General features: G+C 39.0%; 2 protein-coding genes across 3 annotated transcripts in view; both read right to left on the bottom strand.

Moving 5' to 3' along the window:
• Positions 1-668: 668 nt before the first annotated feature.
• Positions 669-8,625, bottom strand: atxn1l (ataxin 1-like). The gene is made up of 3 exons (XM_008310046.3): positions 8,483-8,625; positions 6,124-7,271; positions 669-5,732 (listed from the first exon to the last, which is right to left on the bottom strand). Exons 2-3 carry the CDS (start codon positions 7,147-7,149, stop codon positions 4,281-4,283), a joined length of 2,478 nt encoding a protein of 825 aa, XP_008308268.1. The 5' UTR covers positions 7,150-7,271; positions 8,483-8,625; the 3' UTR covers positions 669-4,280.
• A 783-nt stretch (positions 8,626-9,408) lies between these two features.
• Positions 9,409-15,843, bottom strand: part of mtmr10 (myotubularin related protein 10) — a 13,986-nt gene continuing 7,551 nt past the window's right edge. Inside the window, exons 8-16 of one of the 2 annotated variants that reach the window (XM_008310044.3) lie at positions 15,259-15,346; positions 14,683-14,771; positions 14,348-14,478; positions 14,201-14,270; positions 13,776-13,846; positions 12,860-13,029; positions 12,588-12,758; positions 12,092-12,271; positions 9,409-11,882 (exon numbers count right to left, since the gene is read on the bottom strand). In XM_008310044.3, the coding sequence (XP_008308266.1) occupies positions 11,268-11,882; positions 12,092-12,271; positions 12,588-12,758; positions 12,860-13,029; positions 13,776-13,846; positions 14,201-14,270; positions 14,348-14,478; positions 14,683-14,771; positions 15,259-15,346 (1,585 nt within the window). In that variant the 3' untranslated portion in view covers positions 9,409-11,267. The remainder of the gene's footprint in view (positions 11,883-12,091; positions 12,272-12,587; positions 12,759-12,859; positions 13,030-13,775; positions 13,847-14,200; positions 14,271-14,347; positions 14,479-14,682; positions 14,772-15,258; positions 15,347-15,843) is intronic. The other variant, XM_008310045.3, reaches the window with a different exon arrangement.

The following is a 15,843-nucleotide window of genomic DNA, read 5'->3' as shown; positions in this document are numbered from 1 at the left end:
TCACAGATTAACGCTGTCTGCCTTAATCAAACAAATCCACCTTCAGTGACTAGAGGACAAAACACAACACCAGACACAATCCATTAATATTAAGAATCAAAGAAACTAGATATTGTGTGCAACAAGAAAAACAAATAACTGGTGTGTGTGAGTCTGTCTGTCTGTGATGTAGAAGACTGACCTAGACTGCTCTTGCATCATCTTGTAAAACTGCAGAGACAAGCCAACCGTTTACTTAACATCCAGACACGAAAGGAAAACAACTGTTGAAACTCAGAGAAAACAAAATAGAAATAAAACATAGTACATGGTTTAACTATCCACAGCCAAAAGAATTATTTTGTTACTCTTTGATTCATTTCAAAAGTGTCAAGTCTGACAAGGCATTAATAAGGATTTCAGTTCACACATTGTACACAGCAGAATGTAAGGCATCATTAAAACCATCTATACAAAAATATCTACAAAATTACTCGGGCTGTGATTTTCTAGGACTTGTGTGCTTGACATTTGCTTTAAATGTTTTACATTTGCTGAATTCTGAATTTAAAAACACTTTGAATGAGGGAAATTTAGTGCAACTGGTCTTCAGCAAAGACTCTCAGAGATATAAATATGATTCAGTGGACATCTTGGTGAATGTTGCCTAATGTTTTTGCACAGGATGGTCTTTCAGTATGAGGTAACAGGAGGTAAAGTCACAGGAGGCACTGTGTGCACGATTAAAAACATTTGACCTAACAGTTGGTTGTTGACATGGAATGAACGTTGACAAATTAAACACAAACCTCTGAGAAGACAATGATATTTCAGTGTGCGATAATGTTATTAAGGACCAAATTAGCCAGGAACCTAATATGAGTTATGGTATTTCTAGAAAAGGCTTTTATCAACAAACTTGAGTAGCAGAAAAGACTGCATCTGGCAGCACGCTTTTCAGTCCCACAGAGCTGTCCCTAAGACCCAATGCATAGAAATGCCGCTACTACTACGAAGTGTTCTCAGATATTTTATATATTGCTTACATTGTGTCAGGTTCTATTGATAAGATGCCTTCTGTTTATTTACCTTTATATTTTCAATAACAAATCTCGCCCTTTAAACATGCTACTGTCAGTGCTGTCAGTATGGTAAAAAGGTCAGTGTTTGGTTGAACACAGACCAAAATCTCCAACTGTGTCTGTCATTTGAGGACACAGTCTGAACAATAAGGTGGGGTGTTGGACCCATTATTGGTGTAGAAATATTATAACAGTTCTGTTACACGAGGAAGAACTTAACAAGACGCCACAGTGCATGTTAACCATAGTGACTGTCAGACAACAATAGAATCTAGTGTTAGTACAGGCAGTAACAGACCTTTGTTGCTTCCAGATAATCACAGCCATCCATCAGGAAAGACACCCGGAGTCAGACAGAGACTACACTAGTACGGCAACACAGGTATGTGACTGCTTGGATTAACCCTCAGATTCAATTCAAACCGACTATAGCCATACACAGAAAGTGATGTTTTATGAGGAACTGCTCGATGTTGCATTGCATTAGTCATTATATTTTCAACATGCTAACATCTCACCATCAATTTTGCAAGGACTGACAGAACAACAGGGTCTCTGCTGGAACAAATGTTCTTACTTGTTTCTATTATAATGAACAGGTTCACATTTCTCCTTTCTGCCTACATGGGAAACAATGTGACTATAAATACAAGAAACATCTATGTGTTGCTGATCTTTGATTCCCTTTAAATTTGATAACAGTTCAAGGGATATAAATGAAGGAATCTCTTTTACAAATTTTATCTGCAGATGAAGCCTAATCCTAAAAACACTAAACCACAAAAATATCCGCATTTCTTTTCTCTCTCTAGGACCTAAAAACATTGCTGTTAGCTTAGTAAATAAAGCAAACATTTCATAATTGAGTAATTATGACTTCCCTTGTAATACTTTTCACTTAGGCACAAAACATAAAAATGTGTACTAAGACGTTGTGGGATATTTAAGACCTGCGCAGGTATTGTGATTGGGCCCTAAAAGATTTTAGAATTACATCTTTTTTAAAATAGAAAAAAAGTGCTTAACTTGAAGTGCTTTACTGAACAAGTACTTGAGTACTTAGGTACAGTACTTTGTTTTGTCACATAATCCTTTACTTCAAAAACGAAGGATCTTTAAGAACAGCAAGAATGTTGACGATCAGTGACGTCTTGTTGACAATTTCAGAAACATTTTGAAGAGAAATGGAAAAATGTGAACCGTCTACTGAAACTGTCATATTAATGACACAAGAGTCTGTCAGGTTGTCTGCTCTGGTGCTGCAATACCATTAAAGGTTAAGGGCAAAGTGGACATAAAAATATATGATGAGTTACATGACAGTGCCTGACATGAATGAACCAATGACTTGTTGTCAAATATCTAACAAACTGAAAACAAAAACAAGCAGACTAAAACAGACAGAGCAATGAAGTTGTACTTCATTATTTACCATGGAATGTCTGAATGTGGAATGCTGTCTGATTATAAACCTTTAAATGATTTAATGAGTGGTCTAATTGCACTTATTTTCAAATTCACCCTTTTGAGTATTCCTGGGGTGACGAGCATAGGACATAAAGGAGAAAACTGCAGCATTTCTCTGGCTGATTTGTAAACACTAAAAACACAATCCCTTTATTAAAACACACACCTAAAATTCTGGAAATGCTATAAATGGTCAGTGAAATAAATCCTCTGTGCAAAGATAATTGTTAAGATCCATCGCCTATATATGATATGACTGTACATGTTTCACCAAAAACAAAAAAGTAAATGTGACAATGATCACAACTATTCCAAAAGTGTTAATCTTATTCTCAGGTGCAGATGACCTAATCCACAAATTTAAAGGACAACTAGAGAGAATGAAGAAATTTAGAGTGGTTTTCTCAACAGGATTTTTTGTTGTTGTTGTTGTAGAGCCTCCCAAGATCCAGTTAAAATCAATAGTGCATCACTTTCAGAACCTGGACTAAAAATCGGAACAAAAACCTTAATACCAACAGATTAGAGCAGTAAATATAGAACGATGACTGCTTTCATTTGGTGCGAAGCATTATAAACATGACGTGACAAAACCCCAGTCACACAGAACATTTGACTGCCTGAGACATTTGACTTCTCCGGGGCTGTAGGGTAAAGTTGGCTGCACTCAGTTTCTCTGGTGCAGTCCCAGAAGCTTTGGTGTCAGAGGCTGTTTCCATTAATCATGGAATTCAGATTTATCATGATGGTCAAGAAATTTAGAAGAGAGACAGTCAAACAGGGGAAACGGGAATAATTCTACAACACAAGTTGATGGAGAATCCCTTTGAAGATACTGTATATATTGAAGTCTTCCCAACTTCACTAAGAAAATGGGCCAAAAAGGGAAGTGTTCTAGTTCAACCTACGTCAGCTAACAGAGCACAATTCAGAACAAAGAACAGGGGGATTGTGCAGCCCACACTCAATAATAGCAACTGCCTGCTGAATGTTAATCACTGATTGATGACTGATGCTGTGATTGTATAACCAGCAGAAAGTGGCACAATTGGCCTGAGAGAATTTTTTTTGCAGTTTGACCTTCAGAGAGGACAGAAAAGGAGACAGTGTCTCTGCTGACAGCACAGACCTTACACTCCTGTCCAAGAAGCACAATGTAACAAACACTGTGCCAGCATCAACACAAGAGTGAATGATGTCAGCAACGTAACTCTTTATAAGGGAGTACACACTTATAGGGGAAAATCTAGAAATGGAACACACAGAACCACTGGTTGTGGTCTCTGCTGAGTCTGTAGCTTTGCTGTGCTACAAACATTCTTTGTTTATGGTCTTTCAAAAAGACAAGTTTGGTCAACAAAGGAAGTGTATTTTTAACACAACAGTAACCTCCAAGCTTGATGATGAGGAAGTGGTGACAAAAGAGGCAGAGGTCAGAAATGCAGTGTGTATTGAGACATTTCATTAGCTACATGGTTTCTACCCGACTTTCCGTGTCCCTGTCAGACCTCAGCTGGCTGGGAGAGCACTGGCTTAAATCCTTTGGCTGAGTGACAAACAAACCACACCAGAACCTCTCACCAGATAGAGAAAGATCTTAGGGCTTTTTTTGTTTTTTTTTTTTGTTTGTTTTTTTATTTTAGCTGTGCAAAATCTCACATTCTGAGGCTACATTCACACGTTTTTCCTCTTTTCTCTTTGTCAGACTCAAAATGTTGGCAGTCTCTTGTAGAGTTGCTACCAAACGTGATGCTACTTTCCTGCATTAGAACGTCCCTCAATGGACAGTTTGACCTCCTGGGGAATGAACGAGGGCCTAATGTGAGCGGAGGTGCTTACATGGGGGCGTGACCCCTCATCTCCCTTCACACTGAATCTTTGGAGGCCAGGTGAGGACCAGCGCCTCTGAGAAGCACCGGGCCCTTGATGCATTAAAAAAGCCGTGCCGTCTGTGTGTAAGTGATAGCTGCTGTGGCTCCTTGGATGCTCGGCTGATGTCCTACTTGGTCTGATGGGGGACTCGGAGTGGCCAACAGCACTCACATCTTTGCCTTCATCTATATCAGCCAGCTCTTTTTCTTCATCTCTCTGTCTCTCTCTGTGGACACGGTCTAACTTAAAATAAGACTGAGGCCGTGATTGGTGAGGGGCAGGCGGCCCCATAAGCTGGTGTCCAGATCCTGGTGTTGGATTGGATTTGCTCAGAGTTCTGGTCAGATTCTGCTGTGGTTGTTGCTGTGAATGACTGTACTGTGGCTGTGACTGTGACTGTGTGAATGACTGTAGCTGCTGCTGCTGTTGCTGCTGCTGCTGCTGCTGCAGGGTGATGGACACACATACATCTCCCACTTGCAGATTATGACAAGTTAAGCCATACAGCTGGGCCGTTCGCTGGGGGCTGCAGGATGACCAGCCCTGACCAAAAACAAAAAAGGGGTGCTCTGGGGGCACATCGATGGTCACCTTGCTCTGCTGCTCACCCACAGTAAAGTGAAGTGACACAAGTCCCGGTCTCTGCTGGCTGGCACGGATGTCTACCACCATACTGGAGTCAATCTTAAGACCTCCACTCACCTCAGCGCTCCGCACAAAGTCTTGAGTCTGGAGATCCTCCACACGCTTCAGTTCTCCAGTCGCCAGCTGAATGATAGCCCCTTTCATAAAGTGTGAGGGATTACAGGAGGAAGTTGGGGCAGGAGTGAGGCTTGAAGCCAAAACTTGAGTCACCTCTGCTGTAGTCTGGACAGGAGGATGCTGGGTAAGCTGCTGTTGAGTTGTAGGCTGCTCAACCCTTTCAATCTGGCATACTCTGGCTGAAGAATCAGAAACTTTAAAGCTTTGATTAATTGGGGCCATGTTGGTTGAGGCATGGCTGGTAGAGGCATCATTAGCAGTTTCAGAGTAGTGTTGCTGCTGTGTTTGAGGCTGATGCTGTGGATGATATTCCAAAGGAATGATAACTGGTTGGCCATTGGCAAGAACAACTGCGTGTTGTCCTGTTTGCTGCTGCAGCCCAGACACTCTGGGGTCGCTATAATTGGTATGCTGTACAGAGAATGCAGTTTGACTTGAGCCACTTTCTCCCTGGACAGCTCTTGCTCGCTGGGTATCCTGAGAGAGGTTCAAAGGAGCAAAGGAAACTTCTTTTCGCAGTCCACTACCACCTTGGCCAGAGGAAACCAAACGCCCCACCACTTGCTGGACCTAAAAGTCAATTCAAAGAGTTACGGAAAAATTTGTTTGACAAAATACAGATGTAAACATATATGAACCCTTTTTCTGAAGATTATAAAGGAAGTTATTACATGAACAAAACAACAAATGTAATGTATTTAAATCAAATGTAAGTCATTTGACATCTTACGAGTGATGATGACTGATTTAAAGGGCCTGCAACATTGTCTCATCTAGCTTCACACACCCCCATTTCCTCACCTTTGGTGTTTGTGCCTATATTCTGTCACCTATCTTGTGAATTTATAACTGGATCTGAAAACTTCGTTTTTTACCCCAGGTGTAGGACAGATCACAGAAGTTAAAGTCAGCTGTACTAGCTATACAAAAGTATTTTAAGACGTTCATGCTTGCATCTTACTTCGAGGTCACTGTCTGGAGTGCTGCGTTGGCCAGGTGAGTTCCTCTCTTCAAGCATTTGGTTCTGCTGGCTTCTATCTTGGCTGTGTTCCTGGGCTGCCTGAGGCCTTCGTGCAATTCTTGCGGTGTATATTGAGTCTGGTGTGGCTTCTCTCAGACGCTGCTCTTTATCCCTTCCGTTTATTTCTTGTTCATTTTCTGGCTGAGTAATGTGGGGATCTCTAGTTGAAGCCCTAGCTCCCTGAGGATGGTAGTAGAGGGACATTCCCCGGGAGCTGAGTTCGGATGCAGGAAGAATTCCCACAGAACTAATGTGCTGCTCAGCTGCTTGCTCTGATGGCAGCACCACCGGGACACCACTAGTTGCTGCCACTTTGGCAAAGGTATGAGAGGCTACTTGAGCCTGGGGTGGTGGGGTAACAACACCTTCCTGTATAACAGATGGATAAGGAACAAGATGGGGTTGAGGGATAGTGCCTGATGGGGAGATCAGTGAACCTGGGACAAAACCAGGAGTTAAAGCATAAGGTACTGCTGCATAAGGAGAACTAACAAACTGTAGGGATGAATGTGGGATCTGTGCATAACCAAGAGGAGGGTAGGGAAGGCCTGGGTGCTGTAGAAGAGGAGAATGAACAGTGTAGGCTGGAGAGATGTGGCTTAACACTGGGTGAAGACTGGTTTGTGAATAGGTCGCAGGAATAGCCACTTTGTAGAACATACTATACTGGTCCACTGGCACCGCTGGTACACCATCAGAATTTTCCATTCCATAATGAAGCCCTGGCTGGGCCCGTAGCCACTCTCCAGATGGATTGCCTCCCTGAGTTTCAATGTTTGTTGCTGAGTTCTGGATCGAAACTACTCCATCTTCTTCAACACCAGCACCACCACCACTAGTACCACCACCACTTCCATTTGTAGCACCACCTCCTCCACAGCCTCCAGCTCCACCACTGCTGGCAAGTGGGAGGTCCCTCTTCTTAGGAGGTAGGCACTCCTGGTTGCGCTCCTGAGCAGGTTTCATTGCAATCTTCTGGCTAGGATTGTATTTTTACTGTACAGCACAGGAACTGATGCTTGCAAGCCAATCGGCCTGCACACAAACCAGTTCTAAAATTACCTGGTTCAGGTTGTTTGCAAATTCACCTAAAAATAAAACAAAGAAATAGAGCCTTACAAAAATGTGCAGAAATACCTATTAAAATGCAAAACATTAATTACATTTTTTTAATGAAATCTAAAAAATTCTTACAAAAAAAACAACCTATTTAATGATCTGTTATTATGTTCAAGATTCTTTGCAGATTGTTTCCTCTATTTTAATACTGACACTCACATCAAACTCTTTAGAGATCATTGTAATGATCAAAATCAAAATCTGGAAGGTTTAATCTAGCTCTTGGGTGAAAAGATATAGTTTAAGAAGCTAAACAAGTTGTATCTATATTGAATAAAAGCTGCAAAAAAGCTGCAAAAACGTTTGGGACATTAATTGCTAAGCAATTAAAGTTGCATTGATTTAAATGAATTCTTATAGTTCATTAAGTAAAATGTATTTGTTTTAAGTTTGTGTTTTCATGCATACTGTATAGCCAAATTAGGTATTTGTTTGGGATGCACCGGATATGTGGCCACCCAAATGTTTAGCCCAAAGAATTGTATTTTTAAGGGTGTAATTGTTTAAAGGGTGACAAAAAAGGAATATGCTCATAAATAAATAAAGGAAACAAACTTCAACCTCTATATTGGGTAACAACCTACATCGCCAAATGTCAATAACAAACAGCATTATCGCATTGTTATACTTAAAGTGCAAAGTTTCTATTTCAACAGGGGTTGATTTCATTACAATATTCACTGAGGTTTGGAAATGAAGCTGCAGCAGGTTTCTCTAAAAACAAATTGGAAAAAAAAACAGTTAACGCATTATATATATATATATATATATATATTCACATTACCATTATTTATTAACGATAACTAAATATGGTATGTACTGATCGCTTCTCTTACACAACACTAAAGAGAAACTGCATTTGCCGTAAGCTTACAGGCTGTGAAGGCTAAAGTTAGCCACTTACTTAAAGCCTTGTTTATGTATTCATTAACGAGTGCGACACAGTGTCATTTAACACACTAACCACAGACACAGACTACAAGTTTAATCACCACCTCCTTTTATCTGAAGCCAGTAAATATTGACTATTTTTTACCACTGTGGCAGACTGACAGTGGTTAGCTCCTGGGCTAACACAGCTGTAGCTAAGCTACCTGAAGTGGCCTCACATCTGCATACAACGAAAATGGAACTGCGCAGGATGCCAGTTTTTTCCTCCCGTCTTTCCGTATCTACATACCTCCAAATGTCATTGCGGACAGACGGTTGCTCATATAGACGTTTATATAAAAAGCAGATATCCAGGGTTGAAAATTGAAGAAATCAAGGCAAGGCAGTCGAGCCCATTTCGAAGGCCAGCAGAGGCGCTCACCTATGACGTCACTGGGCTATTCAATTTCCTGTTCTTTTTTTTTTTTTTTTTTTAAACAAGATTTAATACCCGACCCAACACTAACACAACGGAATATAATGGAAATGTCAAACTAAACTTCCCCAAATGCAAAAACCCACAGAACATGTCTCTAACAGATAAACAAATAAAAAAGCTCTCTACTAAACCAGTGACAAATGTAGCAAATACTGGCAGGCAGGCTCGTTTTGTCATTCTGCTCATTGGTTTCATCAGAAGTTTATATAAACTGGACAAACTTTTTCCACTGACAAACTGCGGGTGTCAAGTGTCTATGTTCTGCTCGTTTCAAGTGTATATAGCTTCCTCAAGGTCTGTACCTACCACAAGGTCTGGACTGTGTAAATTGGCCATAATATAGATGAAAGAAAATATCAAATGGAAATAGGATTTTTCTAGTGTTTCTAAATGCTGGATCTTTTGTTTGCACCTATCATTCACCTTCTTCTTCTTGCTCGCTGACCTGCTATGTTTACTGTAGCTTGATTGTTCCTCAAACTGTAAGTCACTTTGGATTAAAGCGTCTGCTAAATGTAATGTAACTTCAACACCAACACACTTCATCGATGACGTCAGTGTCATTTTCAATCGCCATACAATAACTGGACGTAGACATCAAGTATGTGAGCCTCATGATACTTCTTCTTTGCATACAATTGTATAAGTACTCAGTAGAGGGAGCTGCACCCCTTTAAACACCGTTATGGATATATGACAGAGATACTGTATATGTGAAATTACAACTAGAATGCAAGTGAACTTGAAAAATAAATTGTATTGATTAGTTAACGGTACACATGCCAGCCTGCTTTAGTTAGAAAAAAATGCTTCAGTGCAGTACCTCTAAAATCAAATACAATTTTTAAAGAAAAAAAACCCCCAACATTTTTGGAATGTTAATATAAGCCAACTAGTTCAGCATAAAATTACAAAAATGTTACATATTCCCAAAAAGGCACAGGGGTGTACAGTAGCAACTGGTTTTCTCTTAGACATTTGCATATCTCTATGAATACAACTGCTGTTAGTCTTTGTCAGACTGGGTGGAAACAGTCATCATCCAACTACAGCAGCAATAAATGTGAATTAATTAGTGGAAATATAAAGCATATAAATATCTCTCAGTAAAATATATACTAAATCCCAAATAAAAGTTATTTAGTACCATTAATTAAACATATTAATCAAAAACGTTCAAGCATATACAGTATTTATAATATTTGCCAAACATATTTAAAACCACCTTTAAACAAAGAATTTTGAGTAAAATGTGCAATAATTAGCAATTACGAGAACAGGTATGCACTCACATTATAAAATATAAGCTAAAAAGTTATTGCAAAATAGAAAAAATTAGGTTTTTAGTTAATAGGAATATCACTACAAACTAGTCCATCTTGAAACTAAAGCATCTCTCAATGCTACTGAATGGCAGCATGAAGACAGATATATCATCTGTCCAGTGGTGCTTTATTTATAATTACAAACAAACTTGTTGTAAAGGTACTTAAACATGAAACAGTGCTAGCTTTTTAACCGTTTTGTTAGAAGAAGTCTTAACCACTGAGCCACATTACTTAGGTACATCCAAACCAGTACCTAGTCCAGCAGCTGGTGAAAATCTCAAAATGGACTTTCAGGCTCTCTATATGACATAATGTCTATCTATGAACAATTATATATACAGCTCTGTATAAGACTTAACCTTCTTATCCTTGTACTGAATTATCTCAGCTAATGTTATGCTTCACTGAGCCAGTGTCTAAAATTGGATTCACTCTATACACGACTAGGTACTGGTTTGCCCCAAAGCCTTTTCTGTCCCTTTAATTTTCAATTTCATCTGCATTGCCTTACCAGAAGGCTTCTAGCTAAGAACAAGAAATATCTGCCACAGATTAAAGCCCTCACAGCTCTATAGTAAAATATCTGCCCCCTTTTCTGTTTGAAAAATAAAGTACATCTACAAAGTTAGACCCAGAAATCATACAGTCTGTTAATTAGAGCAACCAAAACAATATAAGCACTTGAAGCAAAAATGTGTGCAAAAAATATACACCCAATTACATTCCACCAGATTCTCTGTTTAAGCCGTGGAGTAGAACAGTCGTTAGCAGTGTTATTTAAGGCTCCTCTTTCTAAAACAAAAACAAAAAGCAGAAAAACAAGTCAAATTTTTGAATAAACAGTTCCTGGTAAGCACAACCAAAGACAGTACAAGGAAGTCAGTGTTCAGGGAAATACGTCATCTTTCTTTTCATTAAAAAGGTGCACTTTTCTTCTTTTCAACAGACCTACTTCTTACTCCTGTTCCAACTCACTGTAAAGACACAGTAGTCGTCTAGAGGGTCAAAAGTGACCTCACATAAAAAAAAATTTAGATGGTGATTTCACAGCCAGCAGATTTATCACAGTAACAACTCACTGGTCAAAGGAAAGATGTCCTTTCGTAAATCTGAACCCTCATCAATCATTAGTTTAGCTTAAAATGATTAAATACTGGTCTAAGTTATACTTTTATATATTTCTCATTTTCATTTTGGGTTTTATGAAAGAGTAAATATAAAGCCCAATAAATTGCCTAAGACATCTACCTAAGAAAACCCAACACTCCTCAGACAGTATCATTAACAAGAGTCTCTGTAGAAAGCCAGATTTTCGCCCCATTCAGAAACTTGCTGATAGGAGTCCCATGGATGCTGCGGCGGCACAGATTTCCCACTGGAGTAAATGGAAAAGAAGAGGAAAGGTAGTCTGGAGATGTCGAGGAGTCATTCCGTGATTTGGCCCTGAAATACATCCTCCTTTGGTGTGAAGACGGTCTTTTTGGGCTGGGGAGCGGTGTGCTGTCAGGACTCGGTCCTTTATATTGCCTGAGCTGACTCTGTAGGCTCTCAATTTCGTCAAACAGTTGGCATATCTTATGGTAGGCCGTGATTGTGCCTCCTTTGGGTATGCAGGCCTCAGGGACCCAACGAAGAAAGTAGAGCTTCCAAAGGGCCATATGAGAAGGCAGAAGCAAAGGAATCAAGAGGCCCTTCTGGTCTGTAGGCTGAGAGAACCAGTCCCTGAAGAAGCGCTCTGCAGGGCTTTCAACTTTTATTAGAGAGAAATCTGGCTTCAGCTCTGATATCAAAGAGCCTTTTCGGGTCAATGTTTCCTCTCCACTCCTTAGGCCATTACGTATGGAGGCACTGGATCCTCGCAGTGTGGAGCTGTAGTTTTTCTGCTGGAGGAAGAAAAGTGACATTTAGAATATCAACTACCTTTGTGGCTTACTTCGAACATCAGTGATTATACATTCAAAACTAAAAAAAGCTTCATATCCTGTTCCTCTGTTCCAATCATTTATGCCCTACAATAAAGTGCTGTTGTAGAAGAATGTTATATTATGCAATTATAATGTGTTGTCACTTTGCCTGTAAGCAAGTTACGTACCTTGCGCGTAAAGGATTTAACTTCCCCATTCTGAACACAGGCAGCTCCTTTGCCCACGTACATGGGGTTATTGAAGAGAGTCTGGTCTTTGACAGATAACTGCTGTGACCAGTCCCAAACAGGAGGGAAATAGAAATCCTGCTCTTCTCCTGGAGGGATAGCCTTTTGCTTGGCAAAGTCCTGTAGATAATAAGAAACTTATTTTTGGTCTTTCACAGAAAACTCAGACAAGATTCAAAAGTTATAAGACATGAAGTGTGATGTGAAATGATAAAAAATGAAAGAACACTTCACATGTAGAGCTGGTTTAAATTTTAAGGTAATTTGTCTTCAGTTTTTTTTTGTTTCAGGTTTTTACTCTCCCTATGCAAGAAGACTTTTGCACTTTAATAACACATTTAATATCTAAAGTTCAAAGTGTGAGTTGAACACAACAGCTTTTGTACAAATACATAATATTCCCACTAAACACCAGATTAGATGATGCATCACATACCATTAAGCACTGTGAGCGTTGTTTGGAAGAATTGAAAAGGAAAGTACTGAAGAGTGGAATCCACATGCTGTCACTGAGCACTGTCAGATAAGTCTCTGTGAATTCAAATGCTGCTGGATACTGGTTTATCATCTGCCACACGCAGTCCAGAAACAGCATGAACACTGGGGACTTAAAAACAAGAGAAGGAAACCATTACATGAAGCAACAAAGTCCTGTTGTAAACTAGTATGTTTCTTCTACGACTGAGCATATTTAAATTCACTATATACCTCCTTGTCATTCTTCTTCAAGTGGTTGCATCTGTCCAAGAAGCGATGGCCAGCCATCACCCACTCCTTCTGCACCAAACTCTGGAACCCGTTACGGCTGCGGTAGTGAGGGTCCAACATGAGCTGCACCAACGAGGACACCACACAATTCAGGTCTCTGTCTTCTTCCTCTGTGCAAGGGCAACAAGAGTAAGTGTTTACACCTCCTGTAATACTAACATAAATAGTACTGTTCATGTATGTTACAGATCGGCAGGGAAGTCAAAAAGATCTAAGAGAGATATAATCATATAATCATGTCTGTTAGGCATCTTCAACAGCTTCACTGGGTTTTTTTTTCTTTTTTGTCCAACATTGAGCTATGTTACCATTTATTTGGTCAAAAAAAAATCTCAAATTTGAAACTAAACTTCTTAAAAACTCTTTTGAAGGTTCTGAATTTGCCTCATCAGATTTTTCTTTTATGGAGACTTCAGCAGCAGATCATGTGACCTGGTGTGAGGTGAAAGTGATTTATTGTCATTGTGACACAGCACACCACTGCACACAATGAAATCTGTCCTCTGCCTTTAACCCTCCACCTTAGTGAGCAGTGGGCAGCTTAAGCCGAGCACCTGGTGGTGATCAGTGCACCTTGGTGGAACCTGTTGGCTGGTGGATTTGAACCTGCGACTTCCTGACATAAGCCACCACTGCACTCCACAGAATTCTAAAGAGAAATTCTCTGATGGAAACACTTAAAATTACAGAAGGGCTACTATTTTATTATTAAAAATGAAGATGCCTCACAAGTCTTTTTTTACCCTTTGATAAGAATTATCCATAAGTCCATACTCATCCGGAGTTAAAATTAATAAATACATTCAAATACATCAAAACATGTATTTGAGAACAACAGGTAAGTGTCTTTTCAAACCTTGCAAAATGACTGAAGAATTTCTTCCATCCAGAAAGTAAACGATCTCAGCAGACTGTTTCAAAAAAGCCCTGGAGTCAAAGACAGAATACAAATGTTCAGTAAGATTCAATTCAAAATTTTGACAAAGCTTTTGGGGGAAACTAGGAAAATGGTCACTAAACAGATACATCTGTTGCTGCCAAGCATAAAATTGTAGGATGAGGCAATTTCTAAATTTTACAAATTGGTCCTCAACATTTGTTTAGAATTAAAATATATATATACATATATATATATTTTTTATTATTATTATTTTACATTTAAAGTTCACATATTACTGTACATGATATTGCATACCGTATATTGACACAGTAAATATTGACACAGTAAATAAATAACTTAAAACCTTGGAAATTGCAATCAAGTAGCTGTTGATTACTTACCTGACATATTCCAGCCATCGTGAGTTTTCGATGGATGAAAGCCACCTCTCCTCAGACTCCTCAAAAGGTTCTGCACACAAAGGGAATACTTTCAGTTAAAATATCTCTGCTGTGACACTGCTATCACTTGTTACCAGTGTGGCTCACCTATGACACAGATGTTTCTGACTTTTAAAAAGGCACTCTGGATGTCCTGGATATTAGGGAGACTCTTGTCCAGATCTATCTTTAAAATCTCATTTTGCTGTGGGTGGCTTTTTTGAATTGCAGTGGTGACTCTAGCACAGCACAAAACAAACATATGAACAAAATCAAATAATGATCTAGATCTATAAAAAAACTATAATACAAATAATGATCTAGATCTATAAAAAAAACTATAATAATTTATTTATTTATGAGTTACAATTACCCACACCAACAATCTAAAATTAAAAAATTAGAAAATATTCACACAATTAGGTCAATTAAGTTTTCTCTACCTTTTTTCTATCCTGTTGTGCTGTAATGGATCGCATAAGCTGGCCATGCGAACAAGAGCGCTGCCATTAGAGTGATTCCAGCACCAGAGCTGAGAAAAACAAACAAGATTAAAAAACTAAATTATCCACAGTTCACAAATGTGTAGACATGTACAGTTTCTGAGTTGGTTTACTTTAAAAATGCAACTAAAAATTTCTATCAGGAACACTAATAGTTGTACAGAAATATTTTCTGCAGTTGTCCCAAGCCCAAATGTACGTATACATTCATTCACCACTGTAGCAAGTCAGGTTTAAATGTGTTTTGACACGTCAAACTTATTGTCTGCTGAATACGGCCCAACACGTTGTTTGATGTGGCCCATCAGAGCTTAACATGAGTACACGTCTTAAAATAAGTCTATGGTATAGAGCCTATTCTAATGTTTACTGTATGGATTAGATTCAGTGGTCAAATTTTATAACATATACATAGCCTGTGATACACATTTCCAATTCTTATCAAGTGTATGGTTACCTTAAACTACATTGCCCATAATACAGTTTTAATGCAGATAATAGAAATGAATTACTCACAGGGATACGATTGTCAGTGAACTCTTTGGAGAACTGCTTTAGATCCTGATCTGTCAGGGAAACTGGGACCACGATGTACTCTGCAAGACTATTTGCATAAAGAGTGATACAAATAAATCAAACACGAGCCTTACCATTTAAAAAACACCCCACTTACTTTACAAATGAGCCAAGCTGATAATGCTGACTTATAATTCTGTCGTGCAGAAATTACTTGTTAGCAAAGAATTTTTTTTGCCCCGTCTGTCTGAAATATTTTATTAGGTGGTGTTTTTGTGAAGCGGCAAAAGTAAATTGCATGTAAATGGAAGTATATTTTCCAGTCATGTGAAGTGCCATTTAACATGAGGAACTACGATGCTATTGACTTTTTTTTTCTTTCCACTTCCTTTATGAAAATACTGCATTGACCTTTCTCTGAAACCCACTTATGATGTCACCAACAGAATACAGATGAATAGCAAGTATTGTCAAAAGCTAACACTGACACATTCATGATATTTTTCCCTTAAAATGCTGCTTGTAATAAAAACCAAATAGGTGCAGAGAGTAATACCAAAGTACAAAGTAAGTTACGAGTGGGAA

This window comes from Cynoglossus semilaevis, chromosome 5 (genome assembly GCF_000523025.1).
Source record: "Cynoglossus semilaevis isolate Cse_v1.0 chromosome 5, Cse_v1.0, whole genome shotgun sequence".
NCBI lineage: Eukaryota > Metazoa > Chordata > Actinopteri > Pleuronectiformes > Cynoglossidae > Cynoglossus > Cynoglossus semilaevis.
The sequence above is the reverse complement of the archived record's forward strand: the minus strand, read 5'-3'. Positions and strand labels throughout refer to the sequence as shown.

Bases quoted from the DNA above. Each gene is read 5' to 3' on its own strand.
- atxn1l (XM_008310046.3), bottom strand. From the start codon at position 7,149: ATGAAACCTGCTCAGGAGCGCAACCAGGAGTGCCTACCTCCTAAGAAG. The intron at 5,733-6,123 runs GTAAGATGCAAG...ATTGACTTTTAG, and splicing joins CTCCAGACAGTGACCTCGAA to GTCCAGCAAGTGGTGGGGCG.